The following is a 21,399-nucleotide window of genomic DNA, read 5'->3' as shown; positions in this document are numbered from 1 at the left end:
AACGGATAGAAAACGGACACATTTTTGTCCTATTTTTCAGCCCAGACGGACGTCCGTTTGGTCAGACGGTCATCCGTCTCAAAAGTATCCGTTGCAAACAGCTGTAGAGGATATTCTCTTTAAACTAGCCGTTATAGTCAAATCTGGGCCAGACGGACGTCCATCTGCCCAGACAGACATCCGTCTGGCCTGGACTGGCTCAGACGGACATCCGTCTGGCCTTCTGTTGTTTTCTGAGAAACAGAGTTATCAGTACAGACGGACATCCGTCTGCTCAGACGGCTGTCCGTCTAAACTCTATTTTGCTGGCTTAAGTTGGGGCTGGGACATGGCTTGGGTTTTTGGACTTTTTGGTCAACCCTAAGCATTGTACACCTCACTAACATGTCCTAGGTCACTCTAGTAATATGAATTACATATAATTGATGCATTTACATGAATGTGTATGCGAGAGTGTCCTAAGCCCTAATTCAAACTAAGTCTTGATCTTCGACTTGATCTTCGACTTGATTTTGTGCAACGGTCTTCATGTCCATCTTGGCATGATCATCTTGACTTAGACTTCATGTCCATCTTCATGTCTATCTTGGCATGATCTTGGCTTTGACTTGCATATGGCTTTGACTTGGAGTTGGTCCACTTGTTCTCATCTTGAACTAAAACATCATAACTCAATATAGCCATTAGTAATTCATTCTTATTATCATCAAAACCAATAGAGGCTGATGTGGCAAATGCTGACATGGCATTTCCCAACAATCTCCCCCTTTTTGATGATGATAAACACATGAATGATTGGAAAATATGAATGATAATTAATAGCAAATAAACACTCATTCATATGCATGTTATTTTCATGTTTTTCCATGGTGAATTCTAATTCATGTTTGTTATCATCAAAACATGGTGAATTCAAGTTTCATGTTTGTTATCATCAAAACCAATGGAGGGGGGCGGTGGGGAAAAATGGGGAGGGGGTTTTTCCAAATTTTTGGTCAGGGGGTTTTGGCTTTTGTGCCTAAGTGACTTAGGGCTTTTCGTGCCTAAGTTGCTTAGGGCTTTTCTTCCCTATCTTAGTAGGTTGGTTGCCTAAGTGACTTAGGTCTTTTGTACCTAAGTGACTTAGGGCTTTGGTGCCTAAGTGACTTAGGGCTTTTCGTGCCTAAGTTGCTTAGGGCTTTTCTTCCCGATCTTAGTAGGTCGGTGGCCTAAGTGACTTAGGTCTTTTTGTGCCTAAGTGACTTAGGGCTTTTGTGCCTAATCGACTTAGGGCTTTTGTTTCCAACCTTAGTAGGTCGGTTTATGAATTTTAACTTCTGTTGGTACTCCCTTGATCATCTTAGCTAGGTGTTGTAGCTTGAGCTGTGATGATATGTTGAAACTTCAAAAACTTTATTCAATGGAAGAAAAATTCATAATGTCTGAATCACGGACTACTGTGTGAATATCTAAACTGAAAGAAAAAAACTGAAAAGAAAATTCCAAGATTTGTTGAGGATTTTATACTATTGATAGTATTTCCTCAAGTTGTTTGAATTCCAAGTCCGGGGTATTAGTTGCCCGGTCTCTGGATCTCGCAGCTTGTATGCTCCCGGGGCAACTTGTTGCACTACAATGTATGGTCCTTCCCAGTTTGGAGCAAGCTTTCCTTGATTTGTAGGATCGAAAGCAGATGATTTACGAAGGACTAGATCTCTAGGGAGATATTGTCGCAGTTTAACCCTTGTATTGTAATGTGTTGCAATGCGTCTTTGGTATTCTTCCAAGTGATATTGTGCTTTATCTCTGACTTCCTCAATGAAGTCTATGTTTGCCCTCATTCCTTCGATGTTTGCTTCTTCATTGAATTCTTCTTCTCTGATAGATCCGACCTTAACCTCTACGGGAATCCGAGCTTCAACTCCATAAGCTAGTCAAAATGGAGATTCGTCGGTGGTCGTTCGCGCAGTAGTTCAGTAAGACCACAGTACTTTAGGTAACTCATCTACCCATCTGCCTTTAGACTGGTCCAATCTTTTCTTCAATCCTTCAAGCATTGATCTATTAGTAACTTCTACTTGACCATTACTTTGTGGATATGCTACAGAGGACCAACGATGTTCTATGCCTTGCTCTTTACAGAATCGTTCGAATTCAGCATTTTCGAACTGTTTACCGTGGTCGGTGACAATGATTTTTGGGATACCATACTGATACATGATATTATGTGTGACGAATTTTTTTCATCTGGTCAGTATTAATGGATGCCAGTGCTTCAGCCTCCACCCATTTAGTAAAGTAATCGATTGCCACCACTAGGTATTCTCTGCTTCCTGAGGCCTTTGGTAGTTTTCCTACCAAGTGTCACGTCCTCCCAGCCGGTACCCTAACTGGCATACCCGAGAGTGTGATCCACGGCCCCGAAGATCAAGTAATGAGGAAATCATCCTCCCACATATATAGTTACATAATCATAAACAGGAAATAATCAGGGTTTAAATAGTATAACAAAAGATTAAAGCCAAGAAATGAATAATCAATATAATCAGAGTGCAAAATGATACCAGATGTAATCACATCAAAAGAAGTAGAGTGAGGCGGAAACTCACTCCACAAAATACAGCGGAACGCAGAATGTAAGTCTAAAAGAAATAATATCTAAAACAATGGAACTAAGATAAAATTCTAACATCAGGGTTTTCTATTCTATAAATAACGTCTTCAAAATAGTGGACTTCATCAATCCATTTGAGATGTTCCACGTATACGTTGTCTTTAATCGTAGTACGCATCTTGATCAACTGAGGGATCATCAAAGTAATCTTGATGGTTGCCAACACCTTGCGTGTAATACGCTTCATTGGCTTTCGCTTCATCGAACTGTTCGCCATAGGATTCATTACCTGCAGAATAGTCTAACAATGTACAAAAGGAATGAGTTTTGAAGAAACTCAGTAAGGCAAGTTAATCCATAACAACATAAACAACATGTGGCAAAACATAACAAGATGCAATGCAATATGAAACAGATAATGTATGAATGCATCTAACTCTATGTATGCTGGTCTCTATGGCAGACATGCTTTAAGTCATAGCACCGTACTTCTTTGGGTAGGTTCGCTCGCACCTTCAACCATTTAAGATATCTTGGGTTCCCTCAACCATTTAAGATATCTTGGGCAGCCGGTTGGTAATGGGTTCTGCATCCCTCTCGAACAAATCATGGTAGGGGGTTAAGTCAACACACTCTCTCACAACCATTTGGTCAACACACTCGCATGTCAGGGAAAAGCCTAGCCCAATGCAAGTCATCTAGTCAGTTACATCAAGTCAGGTCTAGATACTTCCATTCCTCCCCTCTCGGATCCTTTCCGGTATCCTTTCCACTAGAGTCAGCGTATCCGACTCTCTCAAATACGGACTCATCAACCCTATTGGTTATCCACATATGGTAAATGGGAAGCTCTCATGTCCCCTCATGGATATAACTCACCGGTCTCGAGCGCCCATGAGCCCAAGTCTAGCCATATGCAACCCTCCAATACATGGCCCCCACAATGTGATTCCCGTCCTCTCACAAGTTGGTTACCGGTCTTGAGCGCCCGTGAATCCCCATTGCTGCCACGGGTCGTTCGGTCTCAATACCCTTCCGAATCGGGTCTGATATAACAGGGGTATAACCTAGCCAAACACTACTAGACATCCCTAGGTATGACAACCAATGATTCGGGAAAGTGTCGATGGGCAAGCTCGGAAACATCCCATACTATTTCCGATAATGTCCAAGGACAGAAGTGTCTAAAGGACACCTCCCAATCCCAAACCAAACTTAATCAAACACATTCTTAGATCAGTCATGACATACACAACCAGTAGTTCATCATATAAAAGAGAGTGTAAAAGCAAAATTAGATTAAGCAGTAATAAGTAATTCATATAACATGAATAATGAAAAAGATGATATAAACAAGTGCTACTGTTCTCACAGTAGGAGATCAGAATCAAAGTACAACAACAAGAGGGTAATCTCATAGTTTCACAAAGTAGAAACCAGAGAACAAGTAATCTATGCAGTTAAGGAATAACTGTCCTTACCTTCTAATTCGCAAAGGAACTTAGAGAATCAAGTAAGACCTTGACTAAACCTGAGAAAAGAGTCTTAAACAAGTGTATACTATGAGTTAGGAAAGATACATGGAAGGAAAGATTATAATTCAATCAAAACAGACCAAGAATGGGGTTGTTGTACCCATTGGTCGACTGATTGGTCTACTGCCCAAGTCGACCAATGAGTCGACCAATAGAGACAGTAGCCTAAAAAAAACAGAAATTTTAGAATATGAATCCGAATTTGGTGGTTCAAAAGGGTACAAAATAAAGGGGAAACTTTAATGAAAACATCTAAGTCTATAGAGGACAACAAACCATTAATCAAATCAAGTTTCCAGGTCACAACTCAGGAATCAGAAAGTTAACCTAATTAGGTTAAACATAGATTATGACGGAAAAATATAACATGATCAAGGGTAAGGAAATAAAATTAATAGGTTACAATTCTAGTAAAGAAAATAAAGTGAGAGTCTTCTAACATGATCAAAGTAGGGGTTCTTGATCTTACCCAAGAAATTAGGGTTTCACCCTTTTTGGTTTCCATGAAAAAGGTTGAGATCACAGGAATGAGGGAATTGATGATAGGCCAATTACAACAAGAAGAATTAAAGAATATTGAATTTAGATCAACCTCCACATTACCCATGAGGTTTCCCTCACATGGGGGTTTTACCAAAAGGTTCCCCTGATGACCACACAAGGTTAGGGTTTCAAGGGTTAGGGTTTCCAGGACTCAATTGGCAAGGGTTGAGATGATGATGATGATCATGGATCTCAAGGAACATGATGAGATCATGGAATAGATGGTTGCAAGAATGCAGCATCATCTTCCTGATCTCAATCAAGAACAGATTCAAGAAAAGAAAAATCAGAAATAGAGAGGAAAGAGATCATACACATACCTTTGATGCAGGAGGATGAGGATTGCTTGAGTTCTTGCGAGATATCAACCAAGGATGCAAGGGAAACGATTAGATTAGGGTTCTAACTCGTTCCAGAGGCTTAGGAGGCAGATGAGGCGGAGTATTCCCGAGATTAGATTTAAATAGAGTAGCCACGATTCAAATTTCAAAAACAGAATCAATTGGTCAATTGATTGGTCGACTAGTCCAGTCGACCAATGAGTCGACCAATCAGAACAGCAACTTCAAAACAGGGAATTGAAGGCTCAGATCAAGTCCAAACATCAAGGGATTTTGCACACACCTAAAGTGACATACCTAGTAGGTAGAAATGCCTTTGAACCAATACAGAGAGCACTCCAAGTCCATCAACTAATCCAATCTCCATCAGTGTGCAGTTTCCATAGCAGGGACACTAACATCCATACTCAAGGATTCCACTCCAGCCATCAAGTCTTCAACTGAAATGGCCCAAAGTTGACTTCTTGCCTTACTTCAGGTTGCTGGACCTACAAACAACAGGGTTTTCGGGTCAAGGTTAGGGCTGGGTTTCACACCAAGTCTATCCCCCACTTGGCGAAAGGAATCGCAAAGATGGTTGATGTTAGAGGCATTGCAAGGGCATGAGGTATGTTGGCGTGCGCTGGCACTTGTCACATTTGTGGACATGAGCTTTCGAATCTTCTTGTAGCGTGGGCTAGTAGTATCCTTGCCTTATTACCTTGTCTACTAAGGCTCTGGCTCCTATCTGACCTCCACAGTTTCCTTCATGAATTTCTTTTAGGATTACAGTTGCCTTTGGAGCCCCTACACATCGTAACAATGGTCGGGTTAGAGACTTTTTGTATAACTTCTCATTTCTGACGGTGTATCTGACTGCTCTTTGCTTTACAGTTCTAGCTTCTTTTGGATCTTCTGGTAGTAAATCACTTTCCAGATAATTGATTATTGGAGTCATCCAACCATGCTCGGTTTGTATGTGCATCTGGTCGGTCAGACTGATGCTTGGAAACTTTAATTCTTCCATATATACGAATGGGTTTGCCTCCAATTCATCCGTAGCCAACCTAGATAAAGCATCTGCCTGCTCATTTTCTGCTCTAGGGACTTGTTGGATTTTAATGTCATTGAAGAATTGTCTATATTGGTTGACCATGGTCAGATATTTAGTCATCCTCTTTTCTTTTGCTTCATATAACCCGTTCACTTGATTCACAATTAGTTGTGAGTTGCTTCTGACTTCGATGTTCTGAATATCAAGGGCTTTTGCTATATGAAGACCTGCTATCAGTACTTCATATTTTGCTTCATTGTTCGATGCCCTGAATTGGAAGCGTAGTGCATAACGTATTTGGAATCCTCCTGGACTTATTAGGAGCAAACCTACTCCACTCCCTTGTGCGTTGCTAGAACCATCCACTGAAAGTATCCATCTTTTGATATTTTCGGAGGTGGCCTCTTCTTCTTGCTCATGCTTTGGTTCAGGAGTTTCAAGGATGAAATCAGCTAGGACCTGTGCTTTAATAGCTGGTCTTGGTCGAAACTCTATCTAATGCTCTCTCAGCTCAACTGCCCATGATACCAGTCTTCCGGCCAAGTCTGGTCGGTGCAGTATTTTCTTTAAGGGAAAATTTGTTAATACTGCAATAGGATGTGACTGAAAATATGGCCTCAGTTTTCTGGCTGCTATGACCAAGGCCAAAGCTTGCTTGTCCACCTTTGGATATCTTGTTTCAGCATCAAGGAGTACATGGCTCACGTAGTAAACAGGATTTTGTTGTTTTCCTTCATCTTGCACTAGTACTGCGCTAACAGCCAAGGGCGAAGTTGCCAGGTAGATGATCAGTTCCTTTCCTGTGGTCGGTTGTACGAGCAGGGGTGGAGTAGTTAGCTTTGCTTTCAGATGCTTGAAAGCCTGCTGACACTCCTCGCTCCACTCTGGTACTCCTTTTTTGGAAATGCTTTTCAGAGCTTGAAAGAAAGGAGAACATCTCTCTCCTGATCGGGCTATGAACCTGTTTAAGGCTGCCACCCGACCAGTGAGACTTTGTATCTCTTTGACTCTTTTTGGTGGTTTCATTTCTTGTATGGATTTTATCTTCTCCGGATTAGCTTCTATTCCCCTTTGGGATACCATGAATCCCAGAAATTTTCCTGAAGATACTCCAAAAGCGCATTTTTCTGGGTTGAGATTCATTTTGTATGCTCGGAGTACCTCAAAGACTTCTGCTAGGTCTTTGAGGTGGTCGGATTGAGATGTGCTCTTTATCAGCATGTCATCGACGTATACCTCCATATTTCTGCCTATCTGCTGCTCGAAAGTTTTGTTGTCTGCTCGCTGGTAGGTTGCCCCGGCATTTTTTAGACCAAAGGGCATTACTTTGTAGTAGTAACTATCCCTGTCTGTCATGAATGCTGTGTGTTTCTGGTCGTCTGGATTCATCAAGATTTGGTTATATCCTGAATAGGCATCCATGAAACTGAGCATCTCATGACCGGCCGTTGCGTCGATAAGCAGGTCTATCCTTGGTAAAGGATAACAATCCTTTGGACAGGCTTTGTTGAGGTCGGTATAGTTTGTGCACATTCTCCATTTTCCAGTTGCCTTTTTTACCATTACCACGTTGGCCAACCAAGTTGGGTGGTCGATGGGTTTAATGAATCCGGACTGCTTTAGCTTCTGAGCCTTTGTTCGGATGGCCTAATGCTTTTCCAAAGAAAAATTTCTTCTCTTTTGTACTACTGGAATTGCTTGAGGGTCAATGTTTAGCTTGTGCTCGGCTACTTTTCTGTCTATTCCGGGCATGTCTTCTGCCGACCATGCAAAGACGTCGTATTTTTCTGTAGAAATCTGGTTAGACTATTTTTGAACTCTTCTTCTTGTTCTGCTCCTATCATAGTTCCCTGATCTTCCCTTGAATTCAGCATAATATTTTCCAACTTTTCTACTGGTTCGGCTCTTTGCATGTTTTCTTCATCGCGATCATCTCTGACTTCGACCGCCATGGTAGAGCTTGTTTTTACTCTTTTTCTCATGTAATTGGCGTAACTCTGCCGGCTTCCTTTCTGATCGGCGGAACATTCTCCTATTCACTTTTTTGTTGGGAATTTCATCTTCATGTGTAAGGATGATACTACCGCTTCCAGAGTACAAAGGGTTGGTCGTCCTAAGATCATATTATAAGCTGACAAATCTCGGATGACCATAAAATTTGTTTTGGATGACCCTGTCTCTGGGGTATTCGCCGATACGAAGATCTAATCTGATGGTGCCCTCTGCTCGGGTTGAGGTTCCTGTAAAACCGTATAAGTGCATCCCACAGGGGATCAACATTTTCTCGTCTAGCTATAATTTCTTGAAAGCTTCTAATGAAAAGATATCTGCTGATGACCCTGTATCTACTAGGACTCTATGGACCTCTGTTCCGGCCAGAGTGACTTTGATGACAAGGGCATCGTCGTGGGGAGTGTTTACCCCATGTTTATCTTTGGATGAGAAGGTGATCGGCTCTGAAGTGACCTTCTCATCTGGTTTCTCAAGCTCGGCATTCCCCACGTATAGTGCTTTTCTTTTGGCTTGTCTACTTGACTCCTCAGTTGGGCCACCGAGCACGGTAAATATTGGTGGTCGTTTTTTATTGTCTCCTCCTTCCTGTGGTTGGGACTTGTTTTGGCGTCCTTCTCTGCTTGGAGATCTATGCCTCTTCCTACCCCCTTCTATTTGCTTTTGATCAGGTTGGGTAGGTCGGAGGTATTTTGTAAGCTGTCCTTGAGAGATGATCCTGTCAATTTCCTCTTTTAGCTGTCGGCAGTCATCTGTCCAGTGTCCGTGATCTTTGTGGAACTCGCAATATTTGCTTTTATCACGATTTCCTGGACGAGAATGTAGCTTCTCGGGCCGTTGGAGAATTCCTCGATCTTTAATTTGCATCAGGATTTTTGATCTCCTCATAGCCGGTGACCTTTCCCGTTCAGGTCGACCATCCCTGGTCGGGTCTATGGTTGATCTTCTGATAGGTTGGTATTTTTCTTTGTATTTTCTTACCTCAGTGGTTGGATGCTCCTTCTTTCGAGATTTGATTGTTTCCGATATCTCCGCTTGTTTGTGGCATCGCTCCTCGAGATCATCATACATTTCAGGCATGTCAAGCAAAAGTCTTTCAAGTAGGCCTTCATGGCTGAGTCCTTGGTACAAGGCGTGGAAGGCTATCTTTTCATCCAGATTTTCAATCTGCATGGTCAGATTATTGAATCTCGCAAGGAAATCTCTAATGGACTCCGTTCGCCCTTGTTTTACAGCGAACAAGGTATCTTCTCTCTTTTTGGTTTCTACTCAACTTTGGAAACACAATAAGAAAGTCCGACCTAGATGGTCGAAACTCTTTATTGTGCCACGAGGCAGAGCTTGGTACCAATCTATCGCTGCTCCAGTCAAGGATGCTGGAAAACTACGGCACATAGCTGCTTCATTGTGTCTAGAAGTAGACATGACATATTTATAATGGGTGATGTGATGCTTAGGACACTTCGATCCGTCGTATGCCTTGAAGGTCGGGCATTTGAAACCTATTGGCATCTCTGCTTCCGAGACGCTTTTTATGAAAGGATCTTCTTTCAAAACGGCGTATAGCTCGTCTTTTCCAAGCTTTAGCGCTTTTTTGACTATTTCGTCAATGTCGGTGATGCGCTTGTTCATCTCTTCATCCCACTTCTTTGAACCATTATGGTTCTTTTTGTCCTTTGAAGCTCTGGATCCCTGCTACTTCCTCGATCTCCGTCTTCGTCGAATAGAGGATTCTTCTCTGGAATAGCTTCTTTTGAGGTTTGAGACTTTGCTGCCTCTCTCTGCAGCTCCTTTTGAGATCGTTGTATCTGGTCGATCACGGGTGGTTGGTCACTCCTGCTCCCTTCGGGACTTTTTTTTTTTTTCTGAGAATCTGTGTGGGGAGCAATTACGTGTTGCATGGCCATTCTGATCAACTCGCTTAGGGATGAGATTTCTTTTCTCATCGCAAATTTTTCTTTTTGAACCTCCAAAATTTGATGCATTGTTGCGTATTGACTTGCTTGAGGATCTAAAAGAGTTGGAGGATCTTGCTGAATCTGGAGTTCGGGAATTTTCTCCATTCCTGAGAGGTTTGGAATGCCCCCTAGGTTTCCTTGGCCGACCTCCTTTTCTTTGTCAGACCCATCTTCGATTACCAAACCTGATCTCGTCTTCATAATAGCTTTTTGATCAGAGTTTCCCACAGACGGCACCAATTGTTGATGCACAATCCTGTTCGTCCCTTCAGCCGGTTGAACTTGCAAGGATGAGCTCGACCGTGGAGGTCGAGTTTTCACCTCTGACGATCTAGTTAGGAATCCGACTAAGGAAGGCAAGAAAGTAATGAACAATAATAATACTAATAGTGATAGTTCTATTCAACATATCTTTCTCTTGTGCTCCCTTACATTTTTATAGACTTTCTACGTATGAGTTTGGATGGAACTCAAACCTTAGTAAGTCGGTGGTAATGCGACTCTTAGTGATTGAGTGGAACTCAAACCTTAGTAAGTCGGTGGTAATGCGAATCTTAGTGATTGAGTACTACTTGAATACGAATAGTTGAGTTCTATTGGCATGCTATTCTTCTTGGAGTACGGTTCATTGCTTTACCGACCTTACTTGGTCCTGTTCGGATTTGTCCGACCTGATTGGTCTACCCGATCTGATTGATCTTTCCGACCTGGTTCGGGTTAAACTGAACTGATTTAGTATAGTTCATATTTCCCATTATCACTAGGAATGCAGCTATCTTTTGTGGTATAAATGCTTCCATTCATTACACGATGAATCATTTCTCTTTCTTATTTGTAGATATCCAAAATTTCTTAAATGCTTCTCAGGTTCATGATCATCAGCAAACACTTTCCGTTGCAAACCACTTAGGAGATGTTTGCTGTTTTCAAGTTTTTGTGGATGGTGCTTGGGAGAGCAATACAAGAAAGGGAGGGAGGAGCTACATTCTATGGGACACCAATGGATCTTTTGTCGCCGCACAATGTACCAATGGGTTGGCCCCTCAGCTTCATTGATGAAACTTCTAGCTGTGAGAGATGGTTTAATTTTGGCACTTTCGCTTGGGATATCTCACATCCAAGTGAACTCCAATTGTCTCCCGGCTGTTTTGGGACTTCAAGGATTTAGTGCTTCCTTAGATTGGTCTAGTATTAGTCTTATTTCTGAGATTCAGCGGATTGTCATGAGTCTTAATGTAGTTATCTTCAATTTTGTTCCTAGGACTAGTAATGGTTTTGCAGATTTTCTTGCTAAGGGAGCTTGTCGTCTTTCCCTTTCTCGTTCATGGTGGAATGTTCCACCTCTATTTATGGTTGATGTATCTTTATTGTCTAGGTCTCCTGGCTTACACTCTTTTACTTAATGATATGTTTTTTAGTTCTTGACCAAAAAAAAAATATATATATATATATATATACTAAAATCCAGCACTTTTGGAAATGGACGCTTGAAGGGAATTTTGGAGATAACACTTTTTGGGATACAAATAGGTATCAACCATGTAGAAGCTATTGGGGTAGAGATAAAGGAGATTTGGACAAATTACAGTGGGTTACCATATCTCTCCTACCGAAACCAATAGCAGGGACATGGCCTTTTGGTGAAATATCTATGTTACTTAAGGTTGCTAAAACAACACAAACAGTAAAGTATGCTAACTTCCCATCCCCACAACTCCAACTATGCTTTGAAAAAACTGTTGAAAGAGCATCTAACTTAGTGGATGATTGTAATAGAACAATAGATCATATTTGTAAGTGTTTTCAAGTTTGATTAATGCATTTTATCTTTGTTTATCAAAAAAAAAAAAAAATAGATAAGATTAACTCCTAGAGTCAAAACTTTCACATGGTTCACACATGTAAACGACGATTACCAAAATTAAAAAAAATTAATAAAAAAACGTAACAAAATAAAAGTTTCTATTTGAAAAACAGAAACTGCTAAAACATTTTCTTGGTTTAAGCTCAAGAACCTATTAGTTAATGTTCGAATACAAGAAATGGATTTAATAATATATGATTTTTTTTTGGGTACAAATGGGCTTTATTAAGCCGGAGAATGGGAATATTAATATGCCTCAGCAAGAGTTGAACCCACAGCCTCTTCAAGAGGTGCTGGTCTCACCACTAGAACAACTCTGCGTTAACAATAATTTAAGATGTCTGAGCTAATGTCCTATGTCGATTGGAAAGGTAGAAAGCATGATTTTTCCCCCTCCTTTTTGAGATAATTTTCATTTGTACCTTAAATTTGGTTTAAATCATCTTTTATATTATTATAAAAATATTTTTATAGATTTTTTATTTCTTTTTTTTTTCAAGCCAGTAGGATGTTTAATTAGAAACTTATTCCACCATCAAATTATTGGTACCTCACGCATCCTTTGTTCAAGATCTGAATAAGAAAGAAGAAAGAAATAAAAAAAAAAAAAAAAAAATCTCTCTTAAACAACAGACAAGAAAAGAAAAAACACCCGAAAGATGTATGGACATCATGAATTCATGAGATGTCTTTTATTAAACTTTTTGAACACTAGGAAAGTTAAATAGAAAATAATATCATTTTATCTCTAGTGAATATCACTTGGATCAAACTTTGCGGCATGGAAATGAAAATCACCGTTGGTTTTCTTATTTTATATTTCAAGCAATGAGACCGAAGATTCTCACGGCTACCCTGGAAATTTCTACTGCCCTCCGACAAGTTGCTATAAGTTTCGTGTTTATAGAAGTTGCTATGAAGCTTCTTTGGTGACTTGACTTTGGTAATCTTAAATCTTCATTGATTGACGGAAAGTGATGTTGAAGCCATCTTATCAGTTCTTCTGACTACTTTCTCCAGTCTCATTTCAGCTTGAATGGCTCAAATGAATACTGCAAGGCGGAAGTACGATGACCGAGATTACGCTTCTTCTTCTTCTTCATCACCGTCTTCCACTTCGGCAAGTAGGGGTAGGAGGTGTTCTTGAGCCATAGAGGTGAAACCCTGTACAGCACCACGGACAACCTCTACCATGCCTTGGAGGATAGAGGAATTCTCACTTTCAGAGGCGATGAAAAGCTCATGATAGGCATGAAATTAAAGCACTCAATTGTCTCTGCGATCCACCGGTCCAAGATCTTCATCGTCATATTCTCCCAAGGTTACGCTTCCAGCAGATGGTGCCTCCTTGAACTTGCCCAGATTGCAGAGTACTTGCAAGAGGGTAACCGAGTAGAAATAATAATAGTGTTGCCCGTTTTCTATGGTGTATCTCCCTCAGATATTCGAAACCAGACTGATAGATTTGAGATTGCCTTTCAACACTACCAGGAGGAGAGATTCGACACGAATACCGTAGAGGGATGGAAGAAGGCAGTGAAATGAGAGGATGGTACATACAGCGATTTAATTGTTAATTCCAAACAACACTTCTCTTAGCTTTCCTTTAATTAACCATCCAATATCACATTTTTAAGTAACGCGATGGAAGACTCTCATGGCTACCCAATAAATTTTTATTCCCTTACGGGAAGCTGCAAGGAAAGCTTCGTTCCCGAAGATGATTGGTAGCTGCTGCCTGCTGCTGTGAAGCTTCATGCTGACTTGACTTGGGTGATCTTAAATGTTGAATGATTAACGGAGGGAGATGTTGAAGCCATCTGATCAGTTCTTTTGTTCTTCCGAGCCGACTACCTTCTTCTCATGAATCATCTCTCATCTCAGCTTAAGAGGAAAGAAATGATAACTGCAAAGGGGAAGTACGACCATCGAGACTACGCTTCTTCTTCTTCTTCTTCTTCATCACCGTCTCCCGCTTCGGCAAGTAGGGAGCACGACGTGTTCTTGAGCTTTGCAGGTCTGGATACCCGCCGTAACATCACTAGCGACCTCTTCCAAGCCTTGAAGGATAGAGGAATTCTCACTTACTTAGACCAAGATGGACTGCTCCTCGGAAATCAAATGTGGCAGTCACTGATCTCAGCGATCCACCGGTCCAAGATCTTCATCGTCATATTCTCCCATGGTTACGCTTTCAGCGCATGGTGCCTCAATGAACTTGCCCAGATTGCAGAGTTCTTGCAAAAGGGTAACCGAGGAGAAATAATAGTGTTGCCCGTTTTCTGTGGTGTATCTCCCTCAGATGTCCGAAACCAGACTGGTAGCTTTGAGATTGCCTTTCAACACCTCCAGAAGAGTTGCGACACCGAAACTTTAGAGGAATGGAAGAAGGCTCTGAGAGTGGTCGGTGAATTGAGAGGATGGTACATACAGGGATTTATTGAAAATGCACCGATGATACCGGGATTTAATGCCAATCCACCGTTGGTCAACTGGTAAGACTCATATTTCGTAGTGAAGAACAGCATATATAATATCCCACTCTATGTATAAAAAATCTCCAGTTCAACAAAAGAAAATTACATACAGGGATTCAATGGGTAATTCCGAACTACACTTCTCTTAGCTTTCCTTTAGTTAACCACCCGGTATCATTTTGCGTCTTAAAACGCCATTGATCCCGATTGGAAAAAACCAAACCAAAGAAAAGAAAATATTTCCTTTTTCTTCATCAATGTATTAGCTACGACGCATTTATAATTCTCTGTTTACCGGTAAAGATTTTTTGTGTGAATCAATAGAAAGAATGCAATAATTAACACTAACGTACCCCTTTTTCCAAATTCTAAGTCTCACCCAATCATGTCCAGTTCTTCCGAATGTTTTCTTTTTCAAATCAACTTATTTTTTTCCCTTCTTGTTTGAATTTTACTGCAGGGGAAAATCCGCAGGGGAATTTATACCGGTAATTGCTGAAACCGTTTTCAGTGATTTAGGAAATATAAAGTTGAGGTCCCAGACTGCATACAGAGATACCAGGGGTTTCTCAGCAAGCTGCAGAGGCAATACAGATTTCGGGTTCGTAAACTATTTCGCCTTCATTATATAGCCAGATGTACGTAGCAACCCCAGCACTAGCACCAGATATGCACAAATGTATTAGTTTAGTTGAGATTTTCAGTTTCACTAAGGGCTGAACAATTTTTTTTCATAAAACAGATGGCAAACTTTGAACGGCATCAGTTTCAGAGCTACTTACGAGGTCTCTCGTCCCTTTCACGTATTCATAAACCACCGTGGCCCAGACACCAAGGGCAACATCGCTGCTTTGCTTTACCGGGATCTCACCAGTCTAGGACTCAATTCCTTTTTGGACAAGAGGAGTATAATGCTTGGAGAAGAGCTTGAGAAGGTCATTGAAACTGCTATACGGGAATGTAAGGTTGGGGTGGCAATCATCTCCCCATATTATTGCACTTCTAAAAATTGTCTCCATGAGTTAGCTATGCTTATGGAATGCAACAAGAAACTGATACCCATCTTCTTTGACACCAAAGTTTCTGATCTGACTATTAAGAGCGATGGAAGTTTCTCAGACGAACAGATGGTTAGGTTTAGTTGCGCCCTTAAGTTCATCAAGAAAAGGGCGGGCATCGAATTCAATTCGAAAGAGTAAGCAATTTTCCTTTTCTTCTTTCTCCTAAAATATTAAAAACTTGTAATACTCTGATTTCTTGATCTTTTAAACATTTCTTATTTACTGGCTCCTACATGCATCTTTCAGGGATTGGCCTGATATGATAGACAAAGTTTTAGCAAGCGTGATGAACATGATTAACAGGGATCAGGAGATCAAAGAAACATATTATCATCCGCCGCATCCGCCGCATCCGCCGCATCGGCTACTATGCTAATTTAAATGGATATTTACATTGATGTGGGGCCTTCATCCATTAGGCAGTATGGAGTTTGCCACCCTTTCTCTTCAGAGATAACAGACCCAAGCACAATATGTAGAGGAACTAATGGGAACACTAGAAATATTGATAAAATTTTGCTATGATTTAGTCTGTAAGAGTACTATGTAAGGTTTTTACTGCTGGATTTATTTGTCCATCTAGTCAGGTTGGGTCTAGTTAATTTTTCAGTTGGATATTTGATTTGTTTTGATTAAATGATTTTCTTACCTACAACCCCTTCTTTTGAATCGTATTTCATTCGTTCTACAAGTATAATGTCTAATTGTATTATTTTAATAATATTGAATGTGGTATTGTCAGGTTTTACAAGAGAAGGGGAATGGACAAGCCAAAGCCATGAGACTAGGTAATATAAATGAGTGTAATAGTATTTTGTTTAATGGAGGTGGTGAGTGAGGGTAAAAAATCGTCTGTTGTGCACAGTAGTGCAGCATCACAGCGATTGGTGTGTTAATCTGAATAGATGGCTGAGATCATAAGGCTGGTTTTTAAGTAAAAGATATGATTCCGTTTTGGCAAAACCCACCCATCTCTAAAACCAACCCGGTTCTAGAACTTAGGGAGCTTTTTGTAACGGGCTAGAGAACTGTTTTCTAAGTTCTATCATTCTTAGAACACAGAAAAACAATCAAAATGCATTTGGCAGTAGGGTTGTTTTGTCTTTCTTCTTCCCCTTTGCTTTCTGTAAATCCCTAAACACCTTCACTACATCTAGATGGGTTTCTAGTGATGTGACCCTTAAACTGGCTGATGCCGCTTGAGTAGATTTTCTTCCCACAAAAATTACATTGTGTTTTATTATTATCTCCATCAATAGCTACACAGTATTGCCATGCTGGGTAAGTCCTCCCTCTTGCTGCTGGTTTCTTAGGCTCTCCTTATGGTTGTAGTTGTCCCCGTCCACCCTGTGAAGAACCAGCTCCACTCTGACTCCCACTAGCATACATGATGACAGTTGCATTCAAAATGATTGCATAAGTCACGAAACAACACCAAAATAATTTTCTCTACAGAAATAAACAATCGTGTACAATGTACTTAAGTGTATAACTAGCAATTCTTCATTAAGTTTTAAATATAAAAGAAATTTTTACAACTTTTAGGGCAAAAAAATAAGCTGCCCATATCAAAACCGGCGATGAAGCCACACGGCAACACTTGAGAAATACTTACATAATTATTCCATAATTTTCAAAACCTTTCCCCCATTTTCCCCTATTTTCTCCATTTTTTCATAATTAATGATATTTTTATTAATATTTTAATAATTTTTGAAAAATAAAATAATTATTTATTTGGTGAAAAAATATTTTGACTCCGTGAGTTCGTAGATCAACTCATGGAGTTCTACATATGTTTTTTCTATCATCATACAATAGATATATCACTTAAAAAGTAAGCATTTTTTGTGTAAAAAGTACAATTTTTTACTTCCAAAAATAAAAAATAAATAAATTACTTGTGAAAAAAGTTTCGACTCCGTGAACTCGTAGGTCTATTCACAGCATTAAACATAGTTTAATTTCATAACCATCCAACAACATTATGACATGTATTTTGTGAAAAATTAGTTGGAGAAGAATGGTTACATGTAAGACGAAAAACTCACATATCTATACGAAATCCCTCTTGATCGATAGAAATAACGTGATATCCTGCAATAACGATACAAGATGTACTTGTAGATGTCAAAGATCAGACCAAAATATGGTAAAAAGTGCAAGAAATAGGAGAGAGAGAGAGAGAGAGAGAGAGAGAGAGAGAGAGAGAGGCTATGGGGAAGTTTGGAGAAGAGAGAGAAAAAGAGGCTATGGGGAAGTTTGGAGAAGAGAGAGAAAATATAAAAAATCAAATTGAAATTCAGTCGAAAATTCGACCGATATTTCAATATATCGTCGACTTAATGTATAAGTCATTTTGCTCGGAGGAGTCGTGTTGGCCCCTAGCAATATGACGATATATCACTGACACATTTAACATTGGTGTTATGTGAGGTATTCAACCAGTGGTGATTATTCCATAACTAGTAAGGGTAAGCTATTCAACCATTGGTGATTATACTTTTCTAGAGACAGATGAACTATTGGTCCTATCTGTTGCCTGATTTTGGTTGGTCATCAAAGGCATATAACTGTAACATTATTGAAACTTCACGGCATTTAATGTTGTAAATATGTTTAAAACTTTATATAAATATTTTATTTATTTTAATTGTGTCTTTTATCCATGGTTTTATTTAGTCCCACATCGGGTTGTGAGGATCTGATTATATGGTTTATATATAGTAAGAGCCCAGGTATTATTAATTTGCCTGAACCCTATAGTGACCCTGCCATGATTATATATATATATATATATATGACTTGGGACTTGGGACTTAGGTGAATACGTGGAGATGCCATTTGAGTGGCACTCTCCTGTAGGGAGGTCAGCTGGAGGTACCTTGCTGAAGAGAGTTGAGTTGAAAGGTACCCTCACAGCCTTACCCTTTCACCCACAGCCTTTGGGGCTCTATATAAACTCAATTCCGTGCTCATTCTTGAGACACAGAATTCCCCCTCCTCTTTCTCTCTCTCTCTCTCTCTCTCTCTCTCTCTCTCTCTCTCTCTCTCTCTCTCTCTCTCTCTCTCTCTCTCTCTCTCTCTCTCTCTCTCTCTCTCACGGTTATTACCGTGTGATGAACACAACCTGATTATACCTTGAGTAAACCTTTTTGGGGTGCAACCTTAAAGGTTTGGGCTGACTGATCTTGGGGTGAAGACACTTTTAGAACCCGTATTGCACAATTCGGGGTGTCTAAATACCTTAAAGAAAGTACTTCATGTACGTTTCAGCTCTAAAGGAGTACTGTGATTACAACAACAGTTCGGGTGTGCGTGCAGATCCCTCAATCGTCGACAACATTTAATTCCTCTTATTCTTTACTTGAGCCAAGTGAACTCCTGTTTGTATTTCTTGCTCAGCTCAAAGGAATAATTCATTGTATCAATATCACTGTTAAAGTTGATAGCATTGACCCCACCAGCTGATATATATTTATGTATTACCTGGATGCCGTGGACCTGTCTTTCTTTTATTCTTTCTTTCTTTCTCCCCCCCCCCTTCTTTTTTGTTTCTCTTTCACTTTTTTGGTTGTTCAATATTGTTTGGTCCATTTTGTTGGTGTGAAGAAATAGGGTCTTAGCTCTCTATTTCGCTCCTAATCCAAACTACGCACTTGTGATTAAAAAAGAGGTGAGTGATAAGCATGCATTTACCATTATTTATTTAATTAAAGAGAGCTAATTGAGTATTTTTGTGTATTTTTCAGGAATAAGGAGATTTTGGATATTAGAGATAATATGGAGTAAAGTTGACAAATATATTAGATATTGGTGGATTTTAAATCATGGCATTCAATCTTGCTGCTCAAGAAATCATGAAAAGTGAGATCTTAGCCAAATTGGAAATAGGCGGAGGTCTAAGGAACAAAATTGGTAATAAATCTGAAAATCGGGTAAATAGACCTACTTTCAGTATTTTGGGCATATCTCTCTCGTATGAGCTTGTATTTCGATGATTCAAGATTTTATGGAACGATATTGAAAATATCTACAACTTTCCAGTTTTGAGTTTTTCCAAATTCCAAAAGAATAAAGGTCAAATCGACGGGTAAAGAGAGGGGATTCATTGTGTGCGGGAGACATAAAAGAGAAGCCAACCACAGAAAAGAAGACGGCGAATGCGGCTCTCATCTCTCATTGCTGAAGAAGAAGACCACATATCTCTCTCTCTCTCTCTCTCTCTCTCTCTCTCTCTCTCTCTCTCTCTCTCTCTCTCTCTCTCCCCTAATGTTTCATCTTTATTTTTCTTTGAACTTTATGATAATGAGTAGCTAATTCCTTTTCTTTGGGATGTAGATGAACCATGCTTATTTCATTAATTTGATTGTTCTATATCTTCTAGTTGATTGTGTTTGAGTTTGGCCAAAGATGTTCTATAGCTCAGCGAACTAAGCGTGCCAAGCTTCCGCGAAGGACGATAGTCTTGCGAAGATAGGGCATACCTAGGAAGACCATCCTTAATTTGCTTTGAAGTGTAGAGTTATATCGGTTAGGGAAAAGAATTGGGGATTCGAAATCCCAAAGATCTTCACATATTCACAGTTAACGTTTCTGCATTAATTAGTAGATTTAGTTTAAATTAGTTTTGTTGAATTCAATCTTAGTAACTTAGCCTTTTAGTTCCCCATAGTTCGACTCCGTACTTTCTGCTTGCTAGATTAGTATAGGATTTTATTTTTGATTGGTTAACAACACGATCAAATTTTGGCGCCGTTGCCAGGGAACCAAAGCACAGTTGCTAGAATTGATTTTTGTCAATTAGGCATATATTTTAGAGTAATTTTAGAGTTTTTAATTTTTAATTTTTTTTTCTTTGATTATTTAACTAATCTCCTTTTCTTTTGTTTTGTAGGTAACTACAAGAGTAGCGATTTGATAATTAGATTAGGTTGTTATCTTTTCTTTCTTAGATATAATTGTTTTTAGGACTTCTCAATTGTAATATTTGCATTAGATTGGGTTGTTTAGGTTAATGTTTAAAAATCCCCATCCCTCAGATCCCACATGTGTAACTTTTGTTCGAAAGGTCACGTGGATTGCGTTTCAGGTACGTCCTAAACTCTCCCTTTTTCTATAGTTATTTTCTTTTAATTTTACTTATTTAGCTTATTCTTTTTTTATTCTTCTGTGTGTATGCATGGTCATCGGTCCCTAAACCCTGAGTTGACTACACTTGACTTAGAGTTAGAAGAGACTTTGGCCAACCTTAGAAGGCAAAGAACCATGGCAAACTATGAGCCTCCAATGAGGCCCTTGAATGAGCATTTCATTCCTAAGATATATACTCCGGTTTCTTGTATTAAGTTGCCTAACATAGAGGCGGCTCAATATGAGATCAAATCTAGTGTGATTCAAATGCTACCATCTTTTTATGGACATACCAATGAAGAGCCTTATAAGCACTTAGATGAGTTTTTAGAGGTGTCCTCCACGTTTAAAATTCACAACCTCTAAGTTGATGCTTTAAGGTTACTTCTTTTCCCATTCTCCCTTAAAGATAAAGCTAAGCATTGGCTTCATTTTTTGGACAATGTTAAAATTCCACTTGGGTAGAAATGCAACAAGAGTTCTTTAAAAAGTTCTTCCCCATTGGCCGTACGAATAGCATTAGGAGAGCGATAATGAGTTTCTCCCAACAAGAAGGAGAACAATTTCATGAGGCCTGGGAAAGATTAAAAGAATTGCTTAGAAAGTGCCCCCATCATGCTATTCCTAAATGGCAATTGGTTCAATGCTTTTATGATGGCCTTAAAGACCGACATAGGCAAATGGTTGATTCTTCCTGTGGTGGAGCTTTCATGCACAAGAATGAGAATGAGGCATGGGAACTTTTTGAGATCCTTAGTGAAAACTCCCAACACCATGCTTCAGCAGCTAGGATTGAGATTCCATCCATTGGGCAACCAAAGAGGAGTGGTCTCTATGAGATCAATCCTACC

The 21,399-nt window shown here is 39.7% G+C and overlaps 2 protein-coding genes and 1 non-coding gene across 3 annotated transcripts; 1 reads left to right on the top strand and 2 right to left on the bottom strand.

Moving 5' to 3' along the window:
- Positions 1–8,337: 8,337 nt before the first annotated feature.
- On the bottom strand, positions 8,338–9,228 carry LOC148999422 (uncharacterized). Its single transcript, XM_089141159.1, has one exon. The coding sequence runs from the start codon at positions 9,226–9,228 to the stop codon at positions 8,338–8,340; it is 891 nt and encodes a 296-aa protein (XP_088997285.1).
- A 6,037-nt stretch (positions 9,229–15,265) lies between these two features.
- LOC148999421 (putative 2' cyclic ADP-D-ribose synthase BdTIR) lies at positions 15,266–15,791 on the top strand. The gene is made up of 2 exons (XM_089141158.1): positions 15,266–15,549; positions 15,662–15,791. Exons 1-2 carry the CDS (start codon positions 15,266–15,268, stop codon positions 15,789–15,791), a joined length of 414 nt encoding a protein of 137 aa, XP_088997284.1.
- A 5,272-nt stretch (positions 15,792–21,063) lies between these two features.
- On the bottom strand, positions 21,064–21,170 carry LOC148999420 (small nucleolar RNA R71). The gene has a single exon (XR_016170936.1). It is a non-coding gene; the product is annotated as a small nucleolar RNA R71 (small nucleolar RNA).
- Positions 21,171–21,399: the final 229 nt, after the last annotated feature.

Source organism: Hakea prostrata, unplaced genomic scaffold, assembly GCF_041222555.1.
Source record: "Hakea prostrata isolate BN-2017 unplaced genomic scaffold, UWA_Hpros_2 contig_9, whole genome shotgun sequence".
In the NCBI taxonomy this organism is placed as follows: Eukaryota; Viridiplantae; Streptophyta; class Magnoliopsida; order Proteales; family Proteaceae; genus Hakea; species Hakea prostrata.
The sequence above is the reverse complement of the archived record's forward strand: the minus strand, read 5'-3'. Positions and strand labels throughout refer to the sequence as shown.